The sequence below is a fragment of the Vitis vinifera genome, chromosome 14, assembly GCF_030704535.1.
Source record: "Vitis vinifera cultivar Pinot Noir 40024 chromosome 14, ASM3070453v1".
NCBI classification, from domain to species: domain Eukaryota; kingdom Viridiplantae; phylum Streptophyta; class Magnoliopsida; order Vitales; family Vitaceae; genus Vitis; species Vitis vinifera.
The window spans coordinates 3,254,379-3,267,704 of record NC_081818.1 but is presented as its reverse complement, the minus strand read 5'-3'; the positions used below and the strand labels follow the sequence as shown (position 1 = coordinate 3,267,704).

Genomic DNA, 13,326 nt, shown 5'->3' with positions numbered 1-13,326 from the left:
AAAATATACATTCGTAAATCAAATGTCAAATTCTTTTTGATGGAATGAGGATTTTTAAGTTTGAGTCACGTTCTTTTTATATATTATTTTTTTGGCATATTTTATTATTTTTACTAAATAGGTAAATAAATGGAAAAAAAATTGTGATAAATACCGTAAAAATACCATTATTTTTTAAATTTAAATAAAAAATATTAATTTTAAATTTTACTATAATTTTAGGATTTTACCTTTTTCATTTCTTATTTTCACTATCTCCCTTCTCGCTCAAAATAAAGGTGTACGATGAAATTTTAAACTTATCGGAAAAAGATGTATTTAGTTAAAAATTAAGGAGTGAATCATCGTAACCCTAAAAATTACGATGACCTAAGCTTTTATTTATTTATTTATTTATTCAAGTCAATATCAGCTGGCGTGGACTGTTTTGAACTCAACCCACCTCTCTTCAACGTTACAAATCCGGGATCTTTCTGCACACATTCCGACCACTCTCTCATCACCTCGCCGCTGCAACTCGTATCCGTACAGTTTCCGATGGAATCTACGGCCGGGTACTCTCAAGCTTCTCCTTCCTTCCTCTCTTTCACGATCTTAGATATCAATAGCTTCCGGTATCATTTACTTTGGATTTTTGTCTATTGAATACTTGGCTCCCTGGCTTATCCAATTTCAATGATTTTTTTTTTTAAATATATTTGTCGCTCTCTATATGGAGTAGGCGATCACCGTTAGGGTTTTGCTATTATTTACTGTACCGGCTGTAGAGTTTGCTTTGCTGTTGTGCAAAGTGTTCAAATAGGTATGACCCTTATTCTGTGTTAAATGTTATACTTCTTTCGTTCATGTATTTGAGATTGTTTTAGTATGCTTCCAGTACTTTCAGAAGCACCTTCTTTGTTTTGGTTCGACTGTGATTATGGTTATGGTTGGACGTATTGGCAGAATACTAAAAATAATCTCAAGGAGTAACCATCGTTAGAAGATGGGATGTAGGTCAAAGCTTTAGGTTTGGATGGGTTCTCAATGGCCTTCTGGCAATTCAATTGGGATTTTGTGAATGATGGGGTGATGGATTTTCAAGGAGTTTTCCGAGTGAGGCAGGTTTGAGAAAAGTCTTAATGCTACATTTTTTGTGCTAATCCCAAAGAAAGGGGTGCGGAGAATCTGAAGGACTTGAAGCCTATTAGTTTGATGGGTGGTGTGTGTAAGATTCTAGCGAAAGTGTTGGCAAAGAGGTAAAGTGGTGGGGAAAGTAATCTCCAAATCCCATAATGCTTTTGTGGAAGGAAGGCAAATCCTTGATGCAGTGCTCATGGTGATAGTGATGCTTGTGGTCTCTTGTGTAAGTTAGACATAGAAAAGGCATATGATCACATTAATTGGAGTTTTCAGTTCTGTAGAAGATGAATTTTGGTCAGAAATGGATATAATGGATTAAATGGTGCATATCTTCTACAAAGTTTTCTGTGCTTACTAATGGCATCTCTTTTGGTTTTTCTCAAAACTCAATGGGTTTGAGTCAAGGGGAGCTTCTATCTCCTTATTTATTTATAGTAGCAATGGAGGCTCTTAGTTGTCTTCTTAAAAGGGTCAGGGAGGGACGTTAGCTATTAGGAGTTAGAGTGAGGGGAGTAGGTGTCCCATTTGTTGTTTGTAGATGATATTTTTGTTTTTTTGTGAGGCTTCTCGAGATTAGATGGTTCATTTAAGCTGGAAGCTCATGTGGTTTGAAACCATATTGAGTTTGAAAATTAACTCATAAAAGAATGAGTTGCTTCCGATTGGAAGGATGGAGAATGCAGGGAAGTTGGCCTAGAACTGGGGTTCAAAGTATGAGGGCTTTCATCCACTTACATGGGTCTTCCCTTGGGCGTACCTATCAAATCAGTGGTGACTTGGATAGGTGGAAAGAGCGGTTTATGGAAAAGACAATAAATCTCTAAGATGAGAGGATTATGTTAATCAGGAGCACATTATCCAATTTGCGCATATACTCTATGTCATTGTTTAGTATTATGAGGAAAGTTAGATTGAGGTTTGAGAAGATTTAAAGAGATTTCCTCTGGAAAAGAGAGGCTTTGGAGGAAACCGCATTTAGTGAAGTGGTCTATTGTTTGCTTGGAGAAGAGTAGGGGGGGATTGGGCATTAGAGGTCTTTCTTCACTTAATAAGGCTCTTTTGTGTGAATGGATTTTGTTTATACTAGAGCTTCCTTTTTTATGGAATATGGAAAAATGATGGAGTTTTGGAAGGATAGGTGGTGTGGGATTATCTTTTGTGTGCTTCTTTCCCATTGTTCCATGCTTTGGTCATATCACAAAGAGATTTGGGTGGCAGATTTATGGGACTAGACAGGTGAGAGGGGTCATTGGAACCCTTGTTTTGCTGGAGGTTTAAACAATTAGGAATTGGACAATGTTGACGAATTCTTCTCTAGATTGTAAGGAATGTTGATCAATAGTGAGGGGGAGGACAAGGAGGTATGGATGGATTCAAGGAATGAGAGTTTTTTTCATTGTCTTGAAATGTTGTCTTAGGATAAGTTGGAATCCATGGGTACCAACTTCAATCAATCAGTCCTCTGGCCATACTTATTTTCTGCAATTTTTTATTAAGTACCAACTTCAATCCTTTTATAAGTTTTCCAAAAAAGATGCCATCAATCATTCTAGAACATAGAAATGCAGTATTTACCAGAAATGTCAGTGAACATTGAGATTGCATGCCTGAAACTATAGTTTCATCCTTGAATTCAATCAAGTCTCAAGATAGTAGAGATGAATCTAGATTCTTGGTTTGAAATAGAATTGCAACCTATGTATAAGGACTATTCACATGAGTGAGTGAAGCGGGTGGAAAAAAAAAACAATTTTAGAGGATGAGATTTACACTCTTCTAACATTGGGGTAAGATGGGTTTTAGCTGGTGGGCTCATTAATTCCCTGAAATGGCACATTATAAACTGTTAGCTGGTGGGCTCATTAACTCCCTCAAATGGCACATTATAAACTAGTTTTAAATGTGAAAGGGTGTGACCCTTTTCTTTCTCTCCCCATAATTTATGGAAGGTGATTGAATGCACTTTGGTAAAATGTATAAATATTCTCTTCATATTTGGAAATCTCCTAGTTTTAATTTGTAACTAATAATAAAAGAGGATAGAATTTAATTTTTATTTACATTAGGTTTTTCTTGTTTTTATCAATTATATTGCCTTTTTCAAGTACCCTTAGCTTTATTGGGTTTTAATTGATATTTTTGACAGTTAGCCTTACAGGAAAAATGGGAATAAATGATAAGAAACCTTTTAGATTCCTAAAATAACATTCTTACATAGAAATTTTCGATGTTGTCGATTATGGAATCCCATGGGAGCATCTTACGGTAATATTGGGCTTAAGAGAGGTTGTGCTTTTGGTGGTGGTTTCTCTTTGTTCTTGGGTGCTCTTTCAGGCTGGTTATCTTGGGGTTGGTCAGTTAGTTAGGGTGGTTGGTGTTTGCTTTCTCTTCATTTTGCTTGCCCTATGGCCATTTTTGTATACTCCATGTGTGCTCTGTTGCGCCATTTTGCGAGCACTTTTAATATATTCTCCTTTTTTGCCTATCAAAAAAAAAAAAGGCTTAAATAGGATAATAGAGATCATGCTAATGGCCATAGTTTTCATGATTCTTGATATCTGATGTATAGCTGTCTATAGATGTTTATACCTAACCTTTTGTGGTAATCCAAGTGCTGATTGGTTTTACTGGACACCTAATACGATTCCATGCATATCTTTGATATTTATTAAGGTGATATTTGTGTTAGACAATATTTACTTCTAAAAATAAATTTAATTGGTGGAATACACTTGAAGTGGTGGAACAAACATGTTTTTGCATTTATATTTTCTTTTTTGAGGAATTTAACTGGTTCCAACCTATTCAAGAATGAATATAATCCAGAGTCATCTGACAAACTACATGGGACTGCAAACATTTTGTGTTGGAGTTACATTTTGTATGATTTGATGCTCTGATCTGTGATGTTTCTGCTTAGCTCTTCGCAACCAGAGAAATCTCTGGGGCATTCAAGAGACATTGTTTGAAGATTATGCATATAGTTAAATAATAGTAGAAGATTGCTGCTTACAAAGTGCTCATTGAATTGCTCCAGATTTAAATCCAAAACACTCAAATGATCACATGCAAAACATGGGTAGAAAGAATAAATATTGAGACATGTATTTCATCATAGGATTAGTGCTTTGTTTTGACTTTTGCTCTCTCTAAGCTTACAATCTCTTGTCTAAGTAGGAAAGATGAATATTTGTCACTAAAGCTTGAACTCATCAACAAAGGAAAATTTGCTTTTTTGAATAATAATACTTTTTTCATTCAGAATTTAACGCACCATATTTTCAATCATGGTGTACTTCCAGGCCTTCTCATATCCATGGAACAAAAAAAAAAGAACCAAAACCTGTTGGTCCTCAGCCGCAAGTACTTGCCGTGGCCCCTCTCAATAGCATGCCATATATTGGCCCTGATATGTCCTATTCATTGCCAACTGAAGCAGATGGTGGGGCTCCACAAAGAGTTAGGCCAGATATAATATTTATGCCTTTTGGCCCAATGGAGGAAGAGCCAGATATAGCTGTCACGAAAAATGGAGTTGGGCTGACAGGGAGTGCAGCCATGGGAAAGGTGGGATCAAGTTTTGGACTGGTTGACATTGGTGAGTTTGAGGATTCATATCTATTCCGTGTGTCCCTCCCAGGGGCGGCAAGAGATGAAAGTAAGTTGCAAACTGCAACTAGCATTTCCTTAGTTACTAAATCAAAGTTGCTTTCTATTGTCATAAGAGTTTTAAATGATAGATAAATTCCTTTTAATCTGTTGTTGAAGGATCACCCATAGTTAAATCAACATGCTTACCTTATTTACAATTTTATAGAAAGAACCATAATTCAAAATGTTTTATTCAACATCAAATGCCCTATTACATTGTTGACCCCACTACCAGTTCTGATCACTGACTTTGCTACTGCAGGAAGATTCAGTTGTGATATTAAACCTGATGGCAATATTTTGATAAAGGGGGTAACAACAACAGGTGAGAAAATAGTGTGCAGGAACTTCCAAATTTTTAAAATGCAAACCCAAAATCTATGCCCGCCAGGGCACTTTTCTATCTCGTTCCAGCTGCCAGGTCCAGTTGATGATCAACAAATCTCTGGTGGTTTTGGAATTAATGGGATTTTTGAAGGGATCGTGAAGAAAAGATAACCAAAAAAAGTACTTGGTCAGCATACACCTGCCTAAAATGAGGACCATGCATCGGTAAGAGGATTCAAATTGAACACACCACAAAGACATGGGGAAATTGAAGAGAATGTTGATCTAAGTGGTGAAAAGAGACATGATTGCTTATGATTCAACATAAAATATGGACTTGAACCGAGCTGAAGAAAATAGCATTCACTGAGCCAACTCGAGCCAACTTTAATCATTGGAATTTGCAGAGGTTTTGTTGAGTTAAACATATACTAATTTTTGATAAATTTTTAGATGGAAATTTTAGTACTTTAATTTACTATCATTTTCATCTGTTTGGGATATAATGAGTTTTGAGAATTGAGTCTTTTGTCTTAAACTTGTTTTATCCCTATATTAGAGTTGTATGAAAAACTTATTTTTCTCAGGATGTACATTCAAAGGAATGTTTTGAGCATGAATTAAGATTGGGATATTCTTTACCTTTGCTTTACAAGTATTGTAGTGAAGTTGTGAAAACTTTATTAATTTCTTTTAATTTTGTTGAAGTTATGGAAAGTTTATCAATTCCTTTTCCTTTTTTTAATCAAAAAAACTATTTTATTGCATTTAAATGGTAAGTATAAAGAAGAATGTATAATTTTTCCTGCAATTTTAAATTCTTCTACACAAAGTTTGATAAAAAAAATGAAAATACTAATCCAAAAGACAAATCTATCTACACTAGTCAAAATGGTTAGGACAAACTCGATATAGTTCAAGAAGACAAAAAAATCTCTTCAAAAAAAAAAAAAAAACGAAATGTCTTGCGACTCTTGCCCCATGTTTTACTAATGCTTTCACCACACCATTGCCTAAGTGACAAATCTTATGGAAGGAACATCTCACCTTTGAAGGAATATCAATAATTTGGCCTAACCATTCATCAAATTTCCATGATCCTCTTCTTTCTTTGTTGCTCATGATTTGATTATAGCATAATCTCCTTCTACTTGGAGATTGAAGAGGCCTAAAGCTTTAGTCTGCAACAAATCCTCCAAAATGTTTAGAATCTCTACCTGAATGGCTGAAACCTGACTAGCAGGTTTGGAGAAAGCTACTACCACTGTCCCAAAGTAGTTGTTGAGCAATCCTCCATTCCTAGCTGCCATGGGTTACCCAAAGAACACCCTTCAAAATTTAGCGTAAAGAAACTTACTAAAAGTGGTAAACATTCAGGTAGTGTCTCCTTAATCAACCTCATGGTTCTACACACTAGGTTCTGATCAAACACAATGAGCTGAAATTTGTACTTGAAAAAGCTTCATTAATAGAATCCTGATAGGGAAAAGTGTAAAACAAGTCCCAAACTGCTTCCAAATCTTCTATATATCCTAAAAATTTCTTATATTTGTTCTCTGCCAAACAGTCCAAATCAGAGTGAGGCTAGTAATACACCAATCTTACCTCAATGAAGACCCCCAAAACCTTTAAAGGATATGATCAACAAGGAAGTCCCCCAAGGTTGGAGGGCAGTGTAAAAAAACATGACCAACAGATTCCTACTCCCCCTATATATGACCTACTCAAGCCCATCCCATTTGTTTACAAACCTTTTGACCTGAACCTATCCCTTCCCTTCTATTGCTGATTATCTCTTTTGGAAGGAATAGCAAGAGGAAAGATTGGGGTAATCTTGCTTATGATTGTTTTGTAGGGTTAACTTTTTTTTTTTCTATAGGCAAACAAAAATCATTAACAGCTCCCAGGAAAAAGGCCACCAAAGGACATAGGACTTATACAACAACATGGAACCCATATCTATATATCTCCTAGATTATAAAGAATTTGCAATGTTACTATAAGCATTGAAATACTTCTTGGCATAGATACAGCTTCGAGGGGAAGGTTTTTGGTGATTCTCGGTAATGCAATTATCCCATAGTGTTCTTTGTGGCATTTCATAACAGCCATTTTGTTAGCATAGGCTATAAGAAAGATGTTTTGTTTTAAGTTGTGTATAAGACATTATTACTTAAGCATTGGTGGAACTGACCAAAATATTCTAGAAACAGTGCTCTTTTTTTATTGGCATAGCATTGTGGGACAACTATATTTTCATAGCAACAGAGAAGACCATAGTGACTTTTACTTTGTTGTTCATCATATTATCCCCATTCATACTGTTCACAGTACATATTGACATATTCATGAAAATTTTCACACAAGAATATGGGTTCCCTGATTAGAGTTTCATTTATTTTTGTTATATTGTATCTTTAAATGATCTCCGTTATATTAGTTTTATTTCTTGAAAGCAGTTTCCTTTCATCTGTTTTTGGACCAATTGGAAGAAAGAAACCTGAGCAAAGCTTAGGGCTAACTGAAAGCTTTTTGAGAGGTAATAAGCAAAGTTCCAGTTTTGTTTCACTTGTTCTGGGATTATTTGGATGAAAGAAACGTGATTACAAATTAGAACTAGTCAAAAGCTTTTGGAGAAACAATCGGCTTTGTCATAAAGACAGTTTTTCTTTTTCTTCTTTGGGAGATTTTTTATATAAACTTTTTTCCTGGATACGTGAAAAGTTTTTGGCATATTTTTACCTGTGCCAACTTAAATTTGTCTAAGGGAGTGCAGTATGCTGGTAGCTTAGTTCCATCTAAATCATTCTTTATGTCTTCATTCTCTTTTTGGTCAACACTTTTATGCTTCATATAAAAAAGAATCTACAGAGTTGAACTGGGATTGCCTGTCAAAAACTATAATGAAAAAAAAAGTTGAAGTGGGATCAAGATCTGTTCTTATGTAGGGAACAGAACAACCACCACCAATACTCCCAAGATAAAGCCAGCCCAGGCCAGGGCTTTGCTATGCATTTAAGTGCCCCTCATGTATGTAAAGAAAAGATTTGTCTGGAGGGGAATTATTTATGGGCAGTTTTGTCTTGGTAGCCGATGGTTGAAAGGGTCTTGGATTATAGATCCCATAAGGGTGTTGGGTTGCCTTCTCTCATGGAAGTCTATGGATTGGAAGCTGGCCAATGGAGGATCCTTTTATCTAGTTGATTTCATTGGGGATTTTATGCCTTCTTGAGTCTTGTTGGATGGTTCCCTGGGTTTGGCAAACCAAAGGTTTCTGCTTCTGAGGGCTTTGTTTACTTGTGAACATTTTCCTTGTTTTATCTTTTGTTTACTTGTACATCTTTCCTTTATCTACTGTAAGACAAGTATAGTTGTTAATAAAAATGTATGGGGTAAAAAACAGAGCCAACCAGCATTGGACCATGGCTGTTGCTATGCATTCTACTACTTCTGTTAATTCTGGATGATGGAACAAGGAGTTGAATTATGTAGAAGTGTCTTTGTTTATAAATTTCATTGATATGTTGGGATTGATGGCCTTTTTTTTTCTTCTTCTTCTTATATCTTCTTTTTGTCCACTCATTCAGTGTTCTTTGCGCACCACCTTTGTTGAAGGGTTGCAAACCTCTTAATCTATTCCTGATTTTCCTGTCAAAAAGAAAAAAGAAAAAATAAAAAAATAAAAAAATCACTACCAGCAGCAACAACTATTGTTCCATTCTTTCTTGAGAAATCAGCAAAGAGAAGGATATTGATTTTAAGAACCAAAGCTTATGTTGACATGCATCACAATCAGAGATTGATGAGGATTTAAGGCTAATATGGCTGAGGCAGTTGTAAGTGCTGGGGAATGTGAAAATGCTCATCTTGAAATGGACATTTTGTGCTTGAAATCTTGCAGAAGAAAACCAAGGGAGGACACTGCAAACAAAGGTCATTGCAGCAGCAATCATGAGGACAATATCTTTGACATTTGATCGACATTCTGCCAAGACAGGATTGAAGTGCTTGCATCAATCCTGAAAGGAACCATGCCTATTGGGGCCCCTGCTGATGCACCCTCTTATTACTTATGCTGCTCAGCATTCATCTCATGTTGAAATTCCAGGAATGATCATGGGGATGCTTGCGATGGACCCAGCTTTGTATGCCCATTAACCTCATCTCTACATGGGTCAATTGATGTGGCTGTTGCAGGAAAAGCAGCAATGGCAATCACCATCAGATTCTTAGTGGCTGCCAGCTTATCGCCAAAAAAAAAAAAAAAAGATTCTTACTGGCTGCCAGCACACAAATTGAGGAAAAGGGTAAGTTCTTTTTCAACCATAATTACATTGTGATTGAAGGATGAAAATTTAAAGTGGTTATTTGGATGGCACGTTTTATATACCTATTGTGGTCTGATTACCAGCAATATAATTTTTTTATGCTGACTTTCTGAAATTTAGTATCTTTACTCTCTTTATTGAAATATATGGATGATGATGCCACAGATCGTCAAAGTTTAGTAGTATGCTTCACATTTTCTTACTAATATGTATGGGTCAATATGTCATTGTCATCATTTTGACCTTGATTGCATAAATGATCTTTTATGCCTGATCCTTTTTCAAATGTTAAGTGCAACCTGATATGGTCCAATGCTTTTTTCTACTGTTATGTCTGTTGATCAACTTTGCAATCTCTCTAGCTGTACAGATTAACTGTCCCCCTTCTGAAAGGGTAAAATTTACTGCTTTTAGTTTTTAAAAGTAACAGTTCTGTTTGAGATTGTTGAGTTTCAAGAATCGAGCCTTTTTTTTTTCTTCAGATTGTTCTGTCCTTAAATTCAAGTTGTAAATTAGAGTCATAGTCAAATGCTCTTATTGTTCTCCTGGATGAACACTCAAAAGAATGTTGTTTTATTTTGAGGGAAGCACATCAATATAGTGGACAGCTGATCATTCTTTTGTGAATGATTCTTTGAACTACTTAATCCCCATCCAATCCCTCTACTAATTATTCCTTAACAAAACAGGGGGACAAAAAAGAAGTTTGACAGAGTTGGTTTTGCGTGTGATTGTTTTTTAAAGGGTATGTTAAGGCTTTTGGCTAATTCAGTTTGATATACATTGCTGGCCCATCAGTACCAACAACTTAATTAGTACCTTAACATGGTATTAGAGCCTTGGTTGTCAAGAGATCATGAGTTTAAACCTCATTCGATATTATTTCCCCCAATTTATTGAGGTCATGTGCAAGCCCAAATGAAGGCTGTCTGTGATGCGAGGTGTTAGGGTGTTAAATTAGCTTAATATACATTGTTGGCATATCATTACCTAACAGCTTAAACTTTTGGGTGAATTGGCCACTTGACAGGGTACATATATCTGTATCATTCATCACTATGAGAAGATTTAAAAATGCTTTAACCGTTAAGTTTGTAACCCAGAATAATAACATGGGTTAGCAAAATTTTATTTTTGTATCTATTATTCAATTTTTTTTCTTGAATTCATGAAAACTCTTATATTTTACCTCATCAAAAGTTCTATTCAACTCTCACCTCACAGCATTATTGGGAAGGTATGGAATTTGGTACATCATACTTTCATGATTCTCATTACCTTCTGCAGAATGATTATTAATCTAAATTGTTTTTCTGCATCCATGGGAAAGCTAGACTTTACCAAATGGGCATACTAATGGTTTTGCAGCTATCCTTGGAGATGAAAGATTGCCGCCGAAATTGCAAGTAAGAAATATCTTAGCTTTCTCTTCCAATTCTATTTTTCCTTCTACTTTTAAGTTTCAATTGAAAGTGCACAACTTCTCTTCACTAGATTATGAGATTAACTCTGTTGTAGTTATTGCTTTTCTAGAGATGAGTTTAGTATTTATTGGCGTTTTAACTTTGAAAAACCACATAGACACATACTTCACTGGCTTCTAAATTGGTTTGTTCGATTGAATCATCCATATATACATATATATGTACTTTTAAAAAAAAAAAACTTCCCTGATTCTTGCAGACATTTTCTTAATAAATAAAGAGATGATACATAACATCAAATTATGCTCTCTTAGTGCCCAAGAGTTTTCTTAAACCAACCTGATTAGTTGGCTACTAATGTTCACTATAAGTTGGTCTTAGTTATATTGCTATTGTGTTTTGCATAGTTGATTTGCCTATTGACTAAAAATTTGATGTTTATAAAGAGAGCTATAAACTGAACATTCATACTTCCGTTTGAAGCTACCTAAATAAGTGTTATTGTTAATGGAATTAATCTACCTAAATAAGTGTTAAAGAAGGAGCTTTTCAACTCTGAGATCCTGTACAGGTTCATACAGTTTCTTAAGTGCAACTTCAGTGTGAAATTATAATGTGCAAGAACCCATCTGCTCTAATTTGCAGCCACTCAAATCTCATAGGTGAGAATATTTTTGGATTCTATTTATTCTTTGCTGGCTCATTGCCAATGCATCTAAGGCTTCTTGTTTGTGTTGATTGTTGGGTATTTTTCACTTTTTCCAATTTTATTAAAATGTGGTTACCATACGTGTTAAGATAAATTAACCCAAAAGCATAAGTTTCCCCAAAACTAAAACTCCACTACCTAGTTGAGCTACCAATTTATCCAAAAGTTTGAATTGTTAATAATAGGTGAACCATGTCTGTCAAACCCATGAGAGCATAATATATATTGTGAGCCCAAAACCTAACAATTTAAACTTTCAGGAAAATTAGTAATTCAACATGGCATCAAAGCTTTGATTAACTAAAGGTCTTGAGTTTGTGCCCTCTCCCTATTTATTTATCTGAGTTAGCATGTACAGCTGATGTACAACTGTGTGCACAGGTGTGATGTACAGCTGTGTACAATTGTAATTGATTGTGTAGTTGTGATTTATACAGCTAACATTATTTTGTATAGTTGACTATCTTAAAATAGCCTTGTGTACGCTGTATAAATACCCTTGAGATTTATGAAAATATTCATTTAGCAATTTATCAAGTTCGTATCAAAGAGAAAGCAAAGAATTTCCACTACTGCCTAGCCAACACTTCTTCCATTTTTTTTCACCCTCTTCATTACCATATCATGTCTGCAAAATTAGATATGAGTATTTCTAATAGTAAAAAGTCATCCATGGTGACCATTCATAAGATTGCCTCTCCAGAAATTTCTATTAAGTTGATGGTGCCAATTATTCTGTTTTGTCTCAAATTTTGGAAATGCATATTGCTACATAAAGAAGAAGGGATATATCATAGGAAGGAAGGTTGCAACTGCAGAGAATGATCCAAACTATGATGAATGGGAGGTCAAAGACACTCTAGTCAAGTCTTAGCTCATCAATTCTATGACCGACCGGCTAATGTCACACTTTGTGCAATGTAGAACGGCTAAGGAGATGTGGGATGCAGTCAAGAGGAGCTATCTTGATGTCTCTGACTCTTCTCTCCAGTATATGAACAGATGAAAAAATCCTTTCAATCACGCCAAGGTGGTTGCCCTCTTGTAGAATACTACAATGAGTCAAACTCAATATTCATGGAGCTTCATTATCGAAGACCCAATGATATGACATGCGTAGCTAATATTGGGAAACAAAGGAAGTGTACTATCGAGGATCGGATTTATATATTTCTTACAAACCTTGATCACGGTTGGAAGGTCGTGTTTTTAGCCACCTCTCCTTTAGCAAATCTAAAGGAAACCTATTCACTAGATCATCGTGAAGCACAGAGACAAGTCACTATGGGAACAAAAGATCACTCTGAGGCATCCATTATGGCTGTCCATAAGAATAACACACAACCAACACCTTTTACTCCTATCGACTCTTCTTCTTGCTTCTGCACTCACTGCAATAACACCAAATATACAGTAGATGTTTGCTAGAAGAAGCATGGTTATCCAGAGTGGTATAAGCTTAAACAAGCTGAAAGGAAGAACAAGAAATTAGCTTAGGTTGCTTGTAGTAATGCTACTCCTCCAGCTTCTACTTCTTACGTTTCTCAATTATCTTCTCAAGAAGGTAATTCTGCTTTGGCCTTTATTTCTACTGCCTCTAACATTTGGATTATTAAGTCAGGGGCCATTGATCATATGACTAGTCATTCTTCCTTACTTAACTCTCTTATGCCCTCACTTGTTAAGTCTGTTCAAGTTGCTAATAGGACTCCTATGCTGATTTCAGGAGCTGAGAATATCTCACTTTCCCCCCATACTCTCCATG

General features: G+C 35.5%; 1 protein-coding gene across 1 annotated transcript; it reads left to right on the top strand.

Moving 5' to 3' along the window:
* Positions 1–394: 394 nt before the first annotated feature.
* On the top strand, positions 395–5,741 carry LOC100244207 (alpha-crystallin domain-containing protein 22.3). The gene is made up of 3 exons (XM_019225152.2): positions 395–554; positions 4,425–4,780; positions 5,036–5,741. Exons 1-3 carry the CDS (start codon positions 538–540, stop codon positions 5,269–5,271), a joined length of 609 nt encoding a protein of 202 aa, XP_019080697.2. The 5' UTR covers positions 395–537; the 3' UTR covers positions 5,272–5,741.
* The last annotated feature ends 7,585 nt before the right edge of the window (positions 5,742–13,326 follow it).

Coding starts and splice junctions, on each gene's coding strand:
- LOC100244207 (XM_019225152.2), top strand. Junction 4,781..5,035: donor AGGGGCGGCAAGAGATGAAA/GTAAGTTGCAAA, acceptor TTGCTACTGCAG/GAAGATTCAGTTGTGATATT.